The 19958-nt window shown below is 46.4% G+C and overlaps 1 protein-coding gene across 1 annotated transcript in view; it reads left to right on the top strand.

Annotated features, from left to right (window-relative positions):
• Positions 1-19958, top strand: part of PIGK (phosphatidylinositol glycan anchor biosynthesis class K) — a 138373-nt gene that overhangs the window by 83039 nt on the left and 35376 nt on the right. Inside the window, 1 exon segment of the mRNA XM_075320282.1 lies at positions 3496-3574. Within this exon segment, the coding sequence (XP_075176397.1) occupies positions 3496-3574 (79 nt within the window).

The raw sequence follows: 19958 nt of genomic DNA on the forward strand, positions 1-19958 counted from the left end.
GAGGATTGTGAAGACCACAGCAGTGTTTTTTTATACTTTCCCTTGTTAAATAAAATTTGCTACAGGTAATCACCTAATCAGAGGCACATTAAGTAGAATGAGGAGGACTCTGGTGGAATTCAACTGACACTGGGATGGAAGTCACACATGTAGAGAAGGTGATTTTTATAAAACAGCTGTGGTCTCTTAATTTTTGCCACAGGTGTGTGTGTGTATGTGTGTATATATATATATCTATATATATATATATATATAATTGCCTTATTCTGTCTGTCTCTGTCTTGCTCCAAAATTGTGTCCTTACAGTGACAAACAGCGGATTGGCCGCTCGCCTCGGCTCCACCCCCCACACGGATTGGCCTCTCGCCCCGGCACCCTGCACGCATTAGCAACTCTGCTACGCCCGGCCCCCCCCTCACGCATTGCACGCTCGCTCTGGCCCCGTCCCCTGCACGCATTCCCCGAAACGACACGGAGACCCGACTCCCAGGTGAGTGCTGTACCCCCGGGAGCCCACATCAGCGTACGCCGCCAACCCAGCCGACACTTACTCTCGCATTGCTGGGGTTGCCGGCGTACACTGGTGTGGGCTCCCGTGCGAGCGGGGGGCGGGGTACGCTGGTAACCATGTAATATTGTCTAGCATGGTTACCAGCGTACACCGGCTCCCAGGTGAGCGCATCAAGGTCCTGCAGCGGCGGAACGCACGCACGCACGCACGCACGCACGCACGCACGCACGCACGCACGCACGCACGCACGCACACACACACACACACACACACACACACACACACACACACACACACACACATATCAGATCACACTCACTCTCACACACACATCAGATCGCATCCACACACTCACAACATCCTATATATATATATATATATATATATATATATATATATATATATATAATGTATATGTGTGGGCTAATATTCGATGAGCCGCTGTCTCATGCTGGAGCACAAAATCTTTGGCCACAAAATAAAAATAAGCAAACACCTTTGTCTGAGCGCTGCCTCCTCGCCGCCCGTGACGCGCTGCCTCCTCGCCGCCCCTGACGCGCTGCCTCCTCGCCGGTCTTGTCTTGTTCTTGAACCTCCCGCTGTCTTGAAATACATTCGGCCACTTGAGCTCACTTACTGCAGAGCTGAACGCTTTTCCTGGTTTCTTCATAGAGAAAATCGAGATTCGTATTTTCTACAATCTAAAGCTTTAAAGCGTCTCGAGTGATCAGAATGGGTTTATCGAGGACGGAGAATGGTCTCACCACAGCAGACGCGTCCGCACTTCACAGGCCCCGTAAATTCATATCCAGTCTAGCAAAGCAAATATTGTGTCTGCTGCAGCCTCCAATCTCTTCAGCGCCAATAATCATATTTTGCAATTTTCAGCAGCTTCTAATCCTTCATATCTGAATGTGCTCTGTGCATCTCTAATCTGGGTTTCCATTCATTATTTACAGCAGATTTTAATGAGGGACATGCAAATGTGCGGAAAGATTGGTTTTTGGTCACACTGAATGCAAGGCATCTTGTGGTAACTGTTAGCCTGGAACATAGACAGGTCATTAGCTAAAGCTCCAATGTGTTTTCAGTACAACTCACTGTATACAGAGATACATCAGATTCTGTCTGCAGCCACCACTAGGGGGCGCTCTCTGTATACAGAGGTACATAATAAGATCCTGTCTGCAGTCACCACTAGGGGGAGCTCCCTGTATACAGAGATACATGATAAGATCCTGTCTGCAGTCACCACTAGGGGTGGCGGGGGGCAGCGTGGGGGAGCGTGTGGTGTGTAGCGTGGGGGGAGCGTGTGGTGTGTAGCGGGGGGGGAGCGTGTGGTGTGTAGCGGGGGGGGGGAGCGTGTGGTGTGTAGCGGGGGGGGGGGGGGAGCGTGTAGTGTGTAGCGGGGGGGGGAGCGTGTGGTGTGTAGCGGGGGGGGGGGAGCGTGTGGTGTGTAGCCGGGGGGGGAGCGTGTGTGGTGTGTAGCGGGGGGGGGAGCGTGTGTGGTGTGTAGCGGGGGGGGGAGCGTGTGTGGTGTGTAGCGGGGGGGGGAGCGTGTGTGGTGTGTAGCCGGGGGGGGGAGCGTGTGTGGTGTGTAGCCGGGGGGGGAAGCGTGTGTGGTGTGTAGCCGGGGGGGGGGGGAGCGTGTGTGGTGTGTAGCCGGGGGGGGGGGAGCGTGTGTGGTGTGTAGCCGGGGGGGGCGAGCGTGTGTGGTGTGTAGCCGGGGGGGGAGCGTGTGTGGTGTGTAGCGGGGGGGGGAGCGTGTGTGGTGTGTAGCGGGGGGGGGGAGCGTGTGTGGTGCGTAGCGGGGGGGGGAGCGTGTGTGGTGCGTAGCGGGGGGGGGAGCGTGTGTGGTGCGTAGCGGGGGGGGAGCGTGTGTGGTGTGTAGCGGGGGGGGGGAGCGTGTGTGGTGTGTAGCGGGGGGGGAGCGGGTGGTGTGTAGCGGGGGGGAGCGGGTGGTGTGTAGCGGGGGGGGAGCGGGTGGTGTGTAGCGGGGGGGGAGCGGGTGGTGTGTAGCGGGGGGGCAGCGCGGGGAGCGTGTGGTGTGTACCGGGGGGGCAGCGCGGGGGAGAGTGTGGTGTGTAGCGGGGGGGAGCGTGTGGTGTGTAGCGGGGGGCAGCGCGGGGAGCGTGTGGTGTGTATCGGGGGGGCAGCGCGGGGGAGCATGTGGTGTGTAGCGGGCGGGGGGAGCGTGTGGTGTGTAGCAGGGGCAGCGCGGGGGATCTTGTGGTGTGTAGCGGGGGAGCGCGTGGTGTGTAGCAGGGGAGCGCGTGGTGTATAGCGGGGGAGTGTGTGGTGTGTACCGGGGGGCAGCGCGGGGGAGCATGTGGTGTGTAGCGGGCGGGGGGGAGCGTGTGGTGTGTAGCAGGGGCAGCGCGGGGGATATTGTGGTGTGTAGCGGGGTAGCGCGTGGTGTGTAGCAGGGTAGCGCGTGGTGTGTAGCAGGGGAGCGCGTGGTGTATAGCGAGGGAGCGTGTGGTGTGTAGTGACCGCACGCTTGCGGCTGCTGATTGTGGATTTGTGTGGATCTGTAATTTCCCATCAGGCGGGTTGAAGCCGTCGGAGTGTTTTGTGTGTAGTTTTTAGTGTTTTAGCAGAAATCCTTGTACGGGGTATATATGTTGTGTTGTGTAAGGCAGCTGTAAAGGCCGGGGGTGAATGTCGGATTATTTAGGAATATTCTCTCGTGGCTGATGTAGAAAGTTCTGTGACTGCAGATCATTTGCTTTCATCCTTTCTGCAGCAGCCGCAGTTTTCTACAAACCCCGATCAAATGAATGGAGCAACTACACAAATGTCTGTGGCTTGTGGGGGGGTCGCAGTCATGGATAACCCCATTTGCTGCCAGTATTCACCTGCAGGAGAGGCCTCGTCAGGCTGTGGCTGTGCTGCACAGGGGATTACACCACCCTGTATGTTACATGTCTGATCTAAAAAAAAAAGTTTCACAATTTTATTCTTATCTTTTCGTTTTATTACAGAGATTCCCCCGTGGAGTCGGCAATGACAGAGCTGGTGGCATACGCCAACCAACTACCCGTATCCGAAATTATACGTCAGGTAAGACTTTATTGTCTACTGATCAGTATGTAGACATCGCTTTTTCTAGTTTATAGTCAGTAAATGTTATGTGCAGTTTTCATAGTTTGGATACAAAATGCACAAAAGCCTAAAAGAGCAAGAAAATCCCACATCAGAGCTTCATGCAAAAAAAAATTAAGCAGCGGTGAAGTGCGGCAGGAGACCAAAGCACCCCAAACATGAAGGCGTGAATGTGATCATAGCACCTGATCAGTGTGTGACCCAAGGTGTCCATGTATAGTGACATCCCATAATATGATCAGTGTGTGTGACCCCAGGTGTCTATGTATCCTGACATCCCATAATATCATCAGGGTGTATGACTCCATGTGACTGGGTATATCCTGACATCCCATAATGTGATCAGTGTGTGACCCCAGGTATCTGTATGTAAACTGACATCCCATAATGTGATCAGTGTGTGACCCCAGGTATCTGTATGTATACTGACATTCCATAATGTGATCAGTGTGTGACCCCAGGTATCTGTATGTATACTGACATTCCATAATGTGATCAGTGTGTGACCCCAGGTATCTGTATGTATACTGACATTCCATAATGTGATCAGTGTGTGACCCCAGGTATCTGTATGTATACTGACATCCCATAATGTGATCAGTGTGTGACCCCAGGTATCTGTATGTATACTGACATCCCATAATGTGATCAGTGTGTGACCCCAGGTATCTGTATGTATACTGACCTTCCATAATGTGATCAGTGTGTGACCCCAGGTATCTGTATGTATACTGACATTCCATAATGTGATCAGTGTGTGACCCCAGGTATCTGTATGTATACTGACATTCCATAATGTGATCAGTGTGTGACCCCAGGTATCTGTATGTATACTGACATCCCATAATGTGATCAGTGTGTGACCCCAGGTATCTGTATGTATACTGACCTTCCATAATGTGATCAGTGTGTGACCCCAGGTATCTGTATGTATACTGACATTCCATAATGTGATCAGTGTGTGACCCCAGGTATCTGTATGTATACTGACCTTCCATAATGTGATCAGTGTGTGACCCCAGGTATCTGTATGTATACTGACATCCCATAATGTGATCAGTGTGTGACCCCAGGTATCTGTATGTATACTGACATCCCATAATGTGATCAGTGTGTGACCCCAGGTATCTGTATGTATACTGACCTTCCATAATGTGATCAGTGTGTGTGACCCCAGGTATCTGTATGTATACTGACATTCCATAATGTGATCAGTGTGTGACCCCAGGTATCTGTATGTATACTGACATTCCATAATGTGATCAGTGTGTGACCCCAGGTATCTGTATGTATACTGACATTCCATAATGTGATCAGTGTGTGACCCCAGGTATCTGTATGTATACTGACCTTCCATAATGTGATCAGTGTGTGACCCCAGGTATCTGTATGTATACTGACATTCCATAATGTGATCAGTGTGTGACCCCAGGTATCTGTATGTATACTGACCTTCCATAATGTGATCAGTGTGTGACCCCAGGTATCTGTATGTATACTGACCTTCCATAATGTGATCAGTGTGTGACCCCAGGTATCTGTATGTGACCCCAGGTATCTGTATGTAAACTGACATCCCATAATGTGATCAGTGTGTGACCCCAGGTATCTGTATGTATACTGACATTCCATAATGTGATCAGTGTGTGACCCCAGGTATCTGTATGTATACTGACATTCCATAGTGTGATCAGTGTATATGACCCCCATCTGTCTATGTATCCTGACATCCCACAATGTGATCAGTGTATATGACCCCATGTGACTGGGTATATCCTGACATCCCATAATATGGTCAGTGTGTGTGACCCCAGGTGTCTATGTATACTGACATCCCATAATGTGATCACTGTGTGACCCCTGGTGTCTGTATGTATACTGACATCCCATAGTGTGTGTGTGTGTGTGTGTGTGTGTGTGTGTCTGTCCCCACATGTTTGGAAATATCCTGACATCCCATAATGTGATCATTGTATAAGACCCCACGCATCTATATGTATCTTGATATCCCATAATGGTGAACCTAAACATCCGTGGGTCCGCTCCTCACTAATCCTAATCAGAGGGATGATGGTGTCCCGGGGAATCTTCTCCCAGATCTGGTGCTCAGTGTGAACTTGCTCCAAATTTGGTGGGATTTAAATCCAGGACCCCAGTGCTGCTAAGGAGCAGTGCTAACCACTGAGCCGCAGTGCTAACCACTGAGCCGCAGTGCTAACCACTGAGCCGCAGTGCTAACCACTGAGCCGCAGTGCGCCGGACTGCACTGTTGATAGAACTGGACCCTATACCTTTTTTCCTGCATTGCATGTGCTGAATCTAAGCCCGAACTGTACAATGAAGAGGAATCGTGCGTTCTCTTCAGGACGAGCAGAACTTGTCATTTTTTGTAGGAGATGTATTTCACCAAATATATCCTCCTTTCATCCTATTTCCATGGCAACCGCTGCACTATATACTTGGCTCTTTTCTTCTGATGGATGCATGTGTGTATCTTTTTATCTTTTCTTTGTATATTACCTGATCAGCGCCGCTCATCTCTAGACTTTATCTGATGGAAGAAAACAAATGAGTTTAATCGTTAGTAACTTATGTGATCGGACACTTTCTAACTTTTGCGTATTACAGGGGATGTGTCACTGGAACATTCGCTGTTTTTAAACTTTATTTTTATGCTAAACATTTTTTTTTTTCCTTCGACACCTCTGTGTATTAAAACAGAAAAAAAAAACCTGAAACTTTTCACTCATATTAGACCGACACATTCTGCACAATAAATATCACTTCACACCAGTTATGTGTTATCACCGGCAGGAATACACAGAAACATGCAACCCACAATATATACAGTACAGACCAAAAGTTTGGACACACCTCATTCAAAGAGTTTTTTCTTTAATTTCATGACTCTGAAAATTGTAGATTCACATTGAAGGCATCAAAACTATGAATTAACACATGTGGAATGAAATACTTAACAAAAAAGTGTGAAACAACTTATATTCTAGGTTCAATAAACAAAAATTCATATTGATGTTTCCAGTATACATAAACATATATAACCTACAGAAAGAATACTGAAACACATATTTTAAAAGCAATAATTTTTATTATTGGAAAAAAAAAATTAAAAGATAAGTACAGAAGGAAAAAAGGGAAGATATAAGGTAAAGAAAAGTGAGTACACTATTATAACCCTGAGTTGGTCACCCAATAACTGTAAAAAAGACAATACAGATATTCAATGCATGAATTATCAATGGAGATTACTGTGACTGTGGAGTGATGTGGAGTGAGTCAGGTTAAATTAGTAGATACAGTCTAAGGCATATATAAAAAGCAAAGTGCTTGTCAATTGAAATAATGATTACTAGTGTGTGTCTATATAGAACCTGAATCAACCTACATACAACCTACATCAACCTACATACATATCTACACATATATATAATTTTTACCATATGGGGTCCAATGTTGGTTAGAGCGGTATCCAATAAATAGGAATGAATATGCCTAGCATAGAGATACATAAAAATTGCATTATACAATAGACATCAATTATTGGTTCAAATACATGGAACAAAGTAAATATTTGTCTGAATATAAAGTGCTCAGTGCACTGTATTTTACAACAAAGCATTCAATTGTAGATTGCATAAATCGTGTCTATTTATAACTGGTAAACCATGCTGGCTGTAATCCAATACAATGGACTAAATGGCAGAAAAAGGACCTTAAAGATCACACCTGGAATATTAAAAAATGTAATTGGAGTCTCTATATCTATGGAGTGATATGAAGTATATCAATCTGGGGCTTAGTAGATAACTGTTATTTGCAGAGATATATAAAGCCTGAATTAGTCCACATTTATTAACTCCACATATGCACTACATGACCAAAAGACATCCATTAACGAATATAAATAAGTAAGGATAGGTATGTAGGTATATAGGTAAATGTTCATCAAGAGAATAGTATACAGCAACTACCAATTCAAATATTTACAACCACGTTAACACCTGGCTATCTGATATATAGATATAGATAATATATATATATATATATATATATATATAAAGTGCCCAGTGCACTATGCATAACAATAAAGCATTCGAATGTAAGCTGTGTGTGTGTATATAATTATATATATATATTTATATCTATCATATTGGCTATGGATGGACAGATATGCTGGTTTAAGAAAGAGTATACATAGAGCACACCAGAGATATTAAGGTGTGTATTAATGCATCAGAACATTCAGTAAAAATTACTTACATATTAGGGACCACAGGGAGGCTTCCCAATGCGCGTTTCGCCGTCTTTATCAAGGGAAAACGAACATTGGACCCCGTATGGTAAAAATTATATATATGTGGAGATATGTATGTAGGTTGATTCAGGTTATATATATATATATATATATATATATTACACTAGTAATCATTATTTCAATTGACAAGCACTTTGCTTTTTATATATGCCTTAGACTGTATCTACTAATTTAACCTGACTCACTCCACAGTCACAGTAATCTCCATTCATGCATTGAATATCTGTATTGTCTATTTTACAGTTATTGGGCGACCAACTCAGTGTTATCAGTGTGCTCACTGTTTTAATTTTCTTTACCTTATATCTTCCCTTTTTTCCTTCTGTACTTATCTTTAAAAAATTTTTTTCCAATAATCAAAATTATTGCTTTTAAAATGTGTTTCAGTATTCTTTCTGTAGGTTATTTATATTCTAGGTTCTTCAAAGTAGCCACCTTTTTGCTTTGATTACTGCTTTGCACACTCTTGGCATTCTCTTGATGGTTTTCCAACAGTCTTGAAGGAGTTCCCAGAGATGCTTAGCACTTGTTGGCCCTTTTGCCTTCACTCTGCGGTCCAGCTCACCCCAAACCATCTCGATTGGGTTCAGGTCTGATGACTGTGGCGGGCAGGTCATCTGGCGTAGCACCCCATCACTCTCCTTCTTAGTTAAATAGCCCTTACACAGCCTGGAGGTGTGTTTGGGGTCATTGTCCTGTTGAAAAATAAATGATGTTCCAACTAAACGCAAACCAGATGGAATAGCACACCGCTGCAAGATGCTGTGGTAGCCATGCTGGATCAGTATGCCTTCAGTTTTTAATAAATCCCCAACAGTGACTCATCAGACCAAAGCACAGATTTCCACTGGTCTAATGTCCATTCCTTGTGTTCTTTAGCCCAAACAAGTCTCTTCTGCTTGCTGCCTGTCCTTAGCAGTGGTTTCCTAGCAGCTATTTTACCATGAAGGCCTGCTGCACAAAGTCTCCTCTTAACAGTTGTTCTAGAGATATGTCTGCTGCTAGAACTCTGTGTGGCTTTGACCTGGTCTCTAATCTGAGCTGTTGTTAACCTGCGGTTTCTGAGGCTGGTGACTCTGATAAACCTATCCTCCGTAGCAGAGGTGACTCTTGGTCTTCCTTTCCTGGGGCGGTCCTCATGTGAGCCAGTTTCTTTGTAACATTTGATGGTTTTTGCCACTGCACGTGGGGACACTTTCAAAGTTTTCCCAATTTTCCGGACTGACTGACCTTTATTTCTTAAAATAATGATGGCTACTCGTTTTTCTTTACTTAGCTGCTTTTTTCTTGCCATAATACAAATTCTAACAGTGTATTCAGTAGGACTATCAGCTGTGTATCCACCAGACTTCTGCACAACACAACTGATGGTCCCAACACCATTTATAAGGCAAGAAATCCCACTTATTAAACCTGACAGGGCACACCTGTGAAGTGAAAACCATTTCCGGTGACTACCTCTTGAAGCTCATCAAGAGAATGCCAAGAGTGTGCAAAGCAGTAATCAAAGCAAAAGGTGGCTACTTTGAAGAACCTAGAATATAAGACATATTTTCAGTTGTTTCAGAATTTTTTGTTAAGTATTTCATTCCACATGTGTTAATTCATAGTTTTGATGCCTTCAATGTGAATCTACAATTTTCAGAGTCATGAAAATAAAGAAAACTCTTTAACTGAGGTGTCCAAACTTTTGGTCTGTACTGTACATATAATGTGTGTGTGTGTGTGTGTGTGTGTGTGTATATATATATATATATATTTCTATATATAACACACACACACACACACACCACACACTGGATCCATCATTGCAATAGGTAATATCACAGCTCACCTGCTCCCTCTCCTGTACAATCACAGATAACACCTCTATGTACAGTAGATAACACCTACTCCTCTACAATGACTGATAAAACCTCTATATACAGCTAATAACACAGGATTCATTATTCAGAAAAGATTATATCACAGCTCATCTCCTCCTGTACAATGACTGATAATGCCGCTATATACAGTAGATAACACAGGATTCACAATAGATATCACAGCTCACCCCCTCCTGTACAATGACTGCGAACACCTCTATATACAGCTTATAACAGGGGATCCACCATTCACAATAGATGATATCCTAGCTCATCTCCTCCTCCTGTACAATGACTGCTGACACCTCTATATAGAGTAAATAACACAGGATCCACCATTCTCAATAGGTGATGTCACAGCTCACCTCCTCCTGTCCAATGACTGTTAACATCTCTATGTACAGTAAATAACACAGGATCCACCATTCACAATAGATATCACAGCTCACCTCCTCCTATACAATGACTGATAACACCTATACACAGCTGATTAAACAGGATCCACCATTCACGATAGGTGATGTCACAGCTCACCTCCTCTCTCCTCCTTTTCTCCTATATCTTGTGGTCTGTCCCCGCCTGTCCCTTCCCTGCTCGCTCCCTTTGTCTGGATGTTGAACACTCATTGTAATACAAGGCTTTTGTATAGGACATAAATATCCCGTTATTACGGTCTCCAGTCTCTTCCGCGCTGCACAAATTGTCCCGCTCACTATTTAAGCAGCTTTTGAGCAATTCTTGTGATTTATGTAGAGCGGAGCGCGGCACAATAAGTCACCGGTGCTATCACCACAGAAAAAAGTGATTTAAAGGCTGCACAGAGTCAACTTGTATTAATGCCATGGAGTGGAAGCCGCGCACCTAGGAGAGATATGGCGTGATATACGAGCCCACCACAGTGTAGCAAATAGCGGGAATAAATATGAAACGGTCAGGGGGGCGAACATTGCACCACAGCCATTGTTCTTCTGGTGATTTACTGATTACCCAAGTCTGATACCAGCGGAGCAGTACGAGCTGCTTACTATGGATGGCATGAAGCTGGCAGGGCATGCTGGGGCTTGTAGTATCACAACAGCTACGGTTGTAACTCAGGATCAGTAATGTATGTACACAGTGACTGCACCAGCAGAATAGTGAGTGCAACTCAGGATCAGTAATGTATGTACACAGTGACTGACTGCATCAGCAGAATAGTGAGTGCAGCTCTGGAGTATAATACAGGAGGTAACTCAGGATCATGTACACAGTGCTGCACCAGCAGAATAGTGAGTGCAGCTCTGGAGTATAATACAGTAGGTAACTGAGGATCAATAATGTATGTACACAGTGACTGCACCAGCAGAATAGTGAGTGCAGCTCTGGAGTATAATACAGGAGGCAACTCAGGATCAGTAATGTATGTACACAGTGACTGACTGCACCAGCAGAATAGTGAGTGCAGCTCTGGAGTATAATACAGGAGGTAACTCAGGATCAGTAATGTAATGTATGTACACAGTGACTGCACCAGCAGAATAGTGAGTGCAGCTCTGGAGTATAATACAGGAGGCAACTCAGGATCAGTAATGTAATGTATGTACACAGTGACTGACTGCACCAGCAGAATAGTGAGTGCAGCTCTGGAGTATAATACAGGATGTAACTCAGGATCAGTAATGTATGTACTCAGTGACTGCACAAGCAGAATAGTGAGTACAGCTCTGGAGTATGATACATAGATATAATGGAAGTTACTCATCATCATCTTATAACGTTCAGTTTTGTGTATTAATATCTATGTAAAATGTAGATTTCGGGTGGACTTCCCCTCCAGACATTGGCCTCACCCCTCCTTAGTGATTGCAGACAGTATTTCTGGATCCTGCTGTCGGAGCGTCTTGCAGTGATCCCTCGCTGTGTGCCGCGGTCACGTGCGTCTCCTGTGATGTCATATCTGCCTGTAATCTCGGTATTCCCGCAGTCTCCGCTGTCAGACGTTCTCTTTGAACTTTTTTTTGCGCTTTTTGTTGGTTCTTTAATAGATGAAGGCAAAGGTTGGGGAATTAGGTTAATTAACTTCATTGGTGGCCGTAGGCCAATGTACTGCGCTTGATGAGCGGAGATAATGGGACTTATCAGAAGTTGCAGTAGCGCTGGATGCCCTTTGGATATTCATTGTCATTGAGGATAGCTCGATATACCCTTGGACAATTTCTGGCTACGGCAGGATGTATTGTTTGCTGGTGGATAATGCTTCATTTTATTCTAGTCTTTTTTTTAATCAGCATTGTGTGCTGTTCTTAAAGGGACACAAACTGAAAAGGGAACGTATCTGTAGATTACAATCTATTGTTTCCAGTTATCAGCTATTTTTGGATAGAGAAGGGCAGGAGTGGAAGTCCTTCATTGGGACCGTGGAAATTCTCGGTCTACGGGTACTTTCACACTTGGGTTCGCTATTCTCCATAGTGATGGACTGTGCTGCAGTCCGTTAACGCACTGCGCTATTCTCCATAGACTTGTATGGACGACGCACTGTAACGCAAGTGTCAGCGTTGCATCCGCTGGACGATGCAGCGTCGTTATTTTGACGCTGCGTCGGGCGGAATGAACGCAGCATGTAACTTTTTTTGAGCGGCGGAAACCTTTATTTTTCACTGCGCATGCTCATTTTTTATTTATTTATTTTTTTTTAAATCACAGAAACTTTATTTTGTTTTTTGGTGGCCGAACGTTCAGCTGAGCGCCCCCAGCCACCGGCATGTGAGAGCTCTCAGCTGAGCGCCGCCGGCATGTGAGGGCTCTCAGCTGAGCGCCGCCGGCATGTGAGGGCTCTCAGCTGAGCGCCGCCGGCTATTGAGAGCTCTCAGCTGAGCGCCGCCGGCTATTGAGAGCTCTCAGCTGAGCGCCGCCGGCTATTGAGAGCTCTCAGCTGAGCGCCGCCGGCTATTGAGAGCTCTCAGCTGAGCGCCCGGCCGCCGGCTATTGAGAGCTCTCAGATGAGCGCCCGGCCGCCGGCTATTGAGAGCGCTCAGCTGAGCGCCCGGCAGCCGGCTATTGAGAGCGCTCAGCTGAGCGCCCGGCAGCCGGCTATTGAGAGCTCTCAGATGAGCGCCCGGCCGCCGGCTATTGAGAGCGCTCAGCTGAGCGCCCGGCCGCCGGCTATTGAGAGCGCTCAGCTGAGCGCCCGGCAGCCGGCTATTGAGAGCGCTCAGCTGAGCGCCCGGCCGCCGAGTGATCAGCTGATCGTTCACAATAGTCTGCTGACGGTAAAACTGTGAAGAAGAAGAAAAAAAAAAAAAAGCTTTCCGTTGTTCTGTACGATCCGTTGCATCCGTTGTGCCACTGTATGCAACGCATCCGTTGCATCCGTCACACAACGCAATGCAACAGATGCCGTTCAACGCAAGTGTGAAACTAGCCTACATCACATTTCAGGGAAACGTAATGAATCATGATTACTAGTGATGTATAGTTCCCACATCTTGCACTGCTCAGCAGTACCAGTCACCGCCTGCGGACAGGGGTGGCGCTGTTGGTGGCATAGAGCAGCCATGTTTTTCTAATGTTATTTAATCCCCTTTTTCTCCTTTTGTTAGTGATGCGTCCCACATATACCACATAACTAATTTTCGGAAATAAGATAGCAAACCACAAAACAGGACACCCACCGATATGCTGATTCCACGGCACTACCGTTATTGGGGAGCAGGCCACATTCTCATGGGTGTTGTCTAAAATCAACAGAGCCTATTTTCCTATCTAGTGAATAGAGACTGTTCATATTACGCCAACCACAGGCTGCCGTAAAATCGCAGGATGGCTTCAGGGTTACGGTGTATCATCCATAATGACAGCCACTTGGATCCCCAGCACTTTAGTTTTTCCTGAGGATAAGCCGCTGCCTGATTGTTTTTTTTTCCTGGCAGAGACTCTTTATGGGATCTGAAAGGGTATGTCTATACTTCCTTCTTCAGGAGCACACCACACTTTGGCATTGCAGCTTGTCAGGGCGTGGTGTGCTCCTGATGATTGCCCGTTCAGACAGCGGCCTGGCTCCTCCGCTGCGTGTTCTCCAGGAGGACAAGGGCATTTAAGTGAACTTTCTGGGGTGATGGTGTAAAGGATCAGGCATTAAAATTCAGCATGCTCAACCCTTCCTTCTCCCCATCGTCATGTGTTGGACAGTTGGAATATCCCTGGACACCTATGACAATCGGCCGCTGTTCTGGAGATGGGCATTTGGCCTCTTTTAAGCCAGATGCACCATTTTTTGGATACATTGTTACCTACTTTTATAACCAATTCTTGGAGAATTGTCCATCTTCAGAAAAAATAACCCCCCTGTATTTTCATCTTTGATGATCCGCTCACACTATAAACTTCAGATTACAAGTACTAGCCGAAATAGGAGAAAATCCAACATGGCAAATAGATACTTGGCTGGTTATCCGATGTTCAGTGAGATGTTGATGGTCGGCATTAGATACTACAGTAGTGCTCAAAATAATAGCAGTCCGATGTGACTAACCGGATTGTTCACTGTTTTTGGTATTAATTATATCACCACATGTCAGACAATTTCCCAGTTGGTGCAGTCGATTCTTAAACCCCCCCAGACTCTTCATTGATTATATGCAGGTTAATAGAAAGGGGGGTTCCAGAATAATCGCAGTGTGGAGTTACATTAGTGCGGTCAATCATTCTGTGAAGAAATCGGTGTGATTCTGGGGGCCCTTATTTAAGGCCGAGGCCACACTGGGTTATGTCCTCGCATGATGCTTTGCACACGCTCGCAGCACAGCGGGAGCCGAGGGTCAATCCGACTGTGGTCCCATCGTGCGGTGCGATCAGACCACAACTGCGGAGGGGCAGGCCGACACTGCGGAGGAGAGGGAGGGATTTATCTCCCTATATCCTCCATTGCCGGCTGATGGGATTCTCGCACGGCACTCGCAGTACACCGATGTACCGCGAGAGCAGTGCGATGTTTCCTTCGCCCCATAGACTTGCATGGGTGTGAGTGGAACAGGATCGCATTCCCCCCCCCCGCAGCATGCTGAGACTGTTTTCTCAGTCCGATTAGGGCTGAGAAAATTGCTCATGGGATCTGCCCCATGGAGTAATATTGGTCCAAGTGGAATGAATTTTTTTTATCGCATTCCACTTGCACTGTTTTTCTCGCTATGTGTGCTAGGCTTAGGGGTGAAGCCAGTAGATGTTGTACGTGTATTTCTTCTTGAAGGCCTGAGAAATATGGATCATTCGAGAAATTGTTAAGAAGAACAGCGTGCTGTGATTAAAGGTTGATTGGAGAGGGTAAAACCTATAAAGAAGTGCAGACAATGATCGGCTGTTCAGCTACAATGATCTCTAATGCTTTAAAATGGAGAAACATGGAAGAAAACGGAAGACTACCATTCGGCAGGATGGAAGAATAGCCAGAATGGCAAAGGCTCAGCCGATAATCAGCTCCAAGAGGATCAAAGACGTCTCAAGTTACTTGTGACTCAAATTAGAAGACACCTGTGTGACACTAATCGATTAGCAAAAAGTCCCAATGTCATGGTCTAAGGGCCAGAGACCGTTAGACGATCCCCAAACTCTGAATTCACAGTCCACTCAGAAGACCGTGAAGACTGGTGGTGCAGGCATCATGATTTGGGCAGGTTTCTCTTACTATGGTGCCGTCCTTTTTACCGCATATCAGGGATCATGGTCCAGCTTCCGTATATCCTAATACTTAAAGAGGTCATGTTGCCTTAGGCTAGGTTCACATTTCCGTCAATTTGTATCAGTCACAATCCGCGGCTCTGGTAAACAACGGAATCCGTTTGGCGGATTTTGTTGTTTCCCATACGCTTGTATGAGTGGCGGATTGCGACTGATGACCTTGCATTGTGTCCGCTGCGCGGCGCATCAGTCGTCTTTGGACTGACCGCCGGGCGGAAACAACGCAGAATGTAACGTTTTTTTGGGCCGTCAAAATTAACGCACCGCGCAGGAATCCGTCGCAATCCATCAAGCTTGTAATGTTTGTCTATGGTGCTGGATTCCGTCGTAATCCGTCTTACGACGGAATCTAGTGCTGGTTTCCGTCATGCTCTACTGAGCATGCCCAGCATGTTTGGCACACCCAAAGGGTTGTCCCAAACACAAACTGATCAGAACGAATCCGTCAAAAAACGGACGCTACGGATCAGTTTTTTCACAGGATTCCTGTTAACGGAATCCTGTGAAAAACACATCCGTTGCGTCAGTTGACATCTAAAAAACGACGGACCTGACAAATTTAAAACACCGGAAATGTGAACCTAGCCTTACACTAAAGAGGAAATGCCCTTGAAATGGGAGCTTCAACAACGACCCTAAACACACCAGTAAACGAGCAAAATCTTGGTTCCAGTCCATCAAAATATAGGTTCTGGCATGGGCCAGCCCAATCCCCAGACCTTAATCTGATAGAACACTTGTGGAGGTGACCTCAAAAATGCCGTTTCTGAGGCAAAGCCAACAAATGCAGTTACATTGTGGAATCCTGGGTGTGCCAGAAGTTGGTTGACTCTATGCTACATAGATAACTGTGGTTATACAACGAATATGAGGTTATGATTCACAGGAATACAAAATCCTAAATATAAATAGGACATATTATGAGTATGTAAAGACAAATGCAGACACCGCTATTTACAGGAACAGCCCAATGTTCATTTTTTTATATATATTCTGTAATGTAGTTACGCATTATATACATTTCTCTGCATGTTTTGAGTTAGAGAACAGTGTGCAACGTTCCCAATGCTCAGAAATAAAAAAACTATTATCAAGATTTTGGGCTTAACTTGTGTTTTTGTACAAATAACTGTATAACTGGAAACCATCGGAGTCCGGATTTATTGAGCCATTGAGCGGAGAAAGAAACTTTCTAAATCAGTAAAAGATAAGAAATGCAAAGGATTTAGAGGTTTGGATTAAATTTGTAAATAACATTAATATGTTTTCAAAGCAAAGTTCTCCTTTAAAGAAAGGGGAAAAAAACCCCCAGTGTCGTGTGTGATTTCCGACATGGACAGTTATTTGTGTCCCCGACCCTGCGGCTCCTCGTTTAGCTGGTGATCGGCCGTGTCTCAGAGCTGTAAATGACCCAGCAGCCTGTAAATGTCACATTAGGAATTCTGTCTCCTCGCCGGACTCTCCGACTAAATGAATTAAACAGCGGTGGAGGCATCGAGTCGATCCGCTCCTAACAACAAGTGCGAGCGATGAAACAGTTTGCGGGTAGCCGGGAATGAGTAAATAGGAGCTTCACGGAATGGTTCCCCAGAAGCCGTCGCCTCAAAGAGGAAAACGCCGGGTAACCTTTCCATGCGTCGCTCTCATGAAATGTCAAAGCCGTATATTTAGCGTAATGAACAAATAACGGCGTGCTTCATTACGCTGCGCTGACTACAATACTGGGAATGTGCTCACAGCAGCGGTGACTTTTACCAAAGCTGAACCGTGCAGCGATTAAAGGGACTGCAGCATTAACATGTCCGGATCGTCAGGAGTACGCCTAAGAGGAGCAAAAAAAACGTAGACTTTTACTCACCTTTTAACATTGGTGTGGGGACACAGGACACTCTAGAGATGACGTGCAAGGCCAAATTAGAGATTCCGGCAGCTAAATAGGAAAGGGTTCTTTACAGTTAGAGCAGTCAGACTGTGGAATGCCGACCACAAGAGGTAGTAATGGCAGATACTATAACAGCTTTTATATCAGGGCTGGATGATTTCCTCAGTGTTGGTTATAAGTGACTTAGGGACAAAATGTAGAATTGGTGGAGGAAGGTTGAACTAGATGGACCTAGGTCTTTTTTTTTCAACCTATGTAACTATGATATGATAAACGAGCTCGGAGAATTGGGGCACCTGAGACGTGTTCAGCGCAATGCTTCTACTTTATTGGCACGCCAGCAGGATTTCTGGACACCCTGGACTTTGGAGAAGAAAAGGTTCTGTGCCAGATACCAAGCTATAGTTATACATGTTTTCTACGATTTCATCTGCACAGAGATGTATTTGAGTGTAGGATCTCTGCCCCTCAGCAGTTTAGGAGCTGGAGTGTAAAGGTGGTATTTGGGGGATTTAAAACTGAAGATGGAGCAGACCACATGGATTGTAATCGCCTACAATAGTATTTGCTTGTCTTTTTCTTGGAAGGTTGGGACAAAACAAGCATGGCTGCCTCTACAGCTTCTTCAGCGGTCATTTCCTGATCCTACATTGGACAGCCCACCCTTGGCCAGAGTGAATTAGGCTCGTGTTTTTTGTTTTTTTTTTAAATACAAAATGTAGATGTTACCAGTCTAGGCTTCATTATTCCCCTGGTGGAAGGGTCCATTTGCTCCTGTGCTCATGTCAGCGTCACCTGTCCTGGCTCCAGCACTGAGCTCTGCTCCCTTCTTCCTCAGCAGCAGGCTTCATCTGCTCCTGTGCTCGTCTCGACATTACCTGTCCTGGCTCCAGCACTGAGCTCTGCTTCCTTCTTCCTCAGCAGCAGGCTTCATCTGCTCCTGTGCTCGTCTCGACATTACCTGTCCTGGCTCCAGCACTGGGCTCTGCTCCCTTCTTCCTCAGCGGCAGGCTTAAGGCCACTTTACACACTGCGACATCGTTCAAGCGATCTCGTTGGGGTCACGGAATTGGTGACGCACATCCGGCCGCTGTAGCGATGCCGTTGCGTGTGACACCTTTTGAGCGATTTTGCATCGTTGCAAAAACATGCAAGATCGCTCATCGGTGACATGGGGGTCCATTCTCAAATATCGTTACTGCAGCAGTAACGAAGTTGTTCCTCGTTCCTGCGGCAGCACACATCGCTCCGTGTGACACCGCAGGAACGAGGAACCTCTCCTTACCTGCCTCCCGGCCACAATGCGGAAGGAAGGAGGTGGGCGGGATGTTTGGCCCGCTCATCTCCGCCCCTTCGCTTCTATTGGGCCGTGGCTCAGTGATGCTGCTGTGACGTCGCTGTGACGCTGAACGAACCGCCCCCTTATAGAAAGGAGGCGGTTCGCCGGTCACAGCGACGTCGCAGGGCAGGTAAGTAGTGTGAGGTGTCTGGGCGATGTTGTGCGGCACGTGCAGCAATTTGCCCATGTAGCATATACGGTTGGGGGCGGGTACCCACGCTAGCGATATCGGTACAGATATCGCAGCGTGTAAAGCGGCCTTAAGTCTGCTCCTGTGCTCGTCTCGACATTATCTGTCCTGGCTCCAGCACTGGGCTCTGCTTCCTTCTTCCTCAGCAGCAGGCTTCGTCTCCTCCTGTGCTCCTCTCGGCATTTTCTGTCCTGGCTCCAGCACTGAGCTCTGCTTCCTTCTTCCTCAGCGGCAGGCTTCATTTGCTCCTGTGGTCATCTCAGCATTACATGTCCTGGCTCCAGCACTGGGCTCTGTTGCCTTCTTCCTCAGCGGCAGGCTCTGTCTGCTCATCTTGGCATTACCTGTCCTGGTTCCAGCACTGGGCTCCTTGTGCGTTCTGGTTTATCCAACTCTGCTGCTCCTCGCTGCACCAATCCCTCTGGTCCGGGCTGCTCATCCAGGCCTACAGCTTAGTCAATCCACCTCACCAGATGAGCCACAGCGCTACTTTCAGTTTGTGTGCTCCCCATATCTAGGATGATCATTGGGTGTTTCACATGCGGAAGTTTAAACAGTCCTGAGAAAGAAGTGACCCGGGACCCTTCTACAGTAGGTGAATGGGAGCGCTGCTCTGCAGGTAAGTGCAATGCTGCTCCACTCAAGTAGGTACAGAGCATGTGCTTTATAGGGCAATGGCAGTGTGGTGTTATGTGGGCACCAATGTCTCACCTGGTTGCGTTGTTTTCAGGGCACGACACATGTATAAGTTGTTGTATGAGGGTCTTCGGTGGTCCGTAGCCTCGTTTACTGTCCGGTCTGGGAATTGATTTTTAACGACCATCAAATATTTGCAGTGAAGGATTTTTGCTGGCACTGTCGAGAAGTAGAGGAGTAAGTGATTAAAGTTTAAGCTCAATACATGCGGCATGCCAATTAATGCTGAAGATACAGAGGTCTTTGATCTCTCCTGAACAGTCACGATGGCTGGTCCCTTTCTGGCCTGATTGACGTCCCTCTGGCTATAACAATCTTC

The sequence above is a fragment of the Anomaloglossus baeobatrachus genome, chromosome 8 (assembly GCF_048569485.1).
Source record: "Anomaloglossus baeobatrachus isolate aAnoBae1 chromosome 8, aAnoBae1.hap1, whole genome shotgun sequence".
Taxonomy (NCBI): Eukaryota; Metazoa; Chordata; class Amphibia; order Anura; family Aromobatidae; genus Anomaloglossus; species Anomaloglossus baeobatrachus.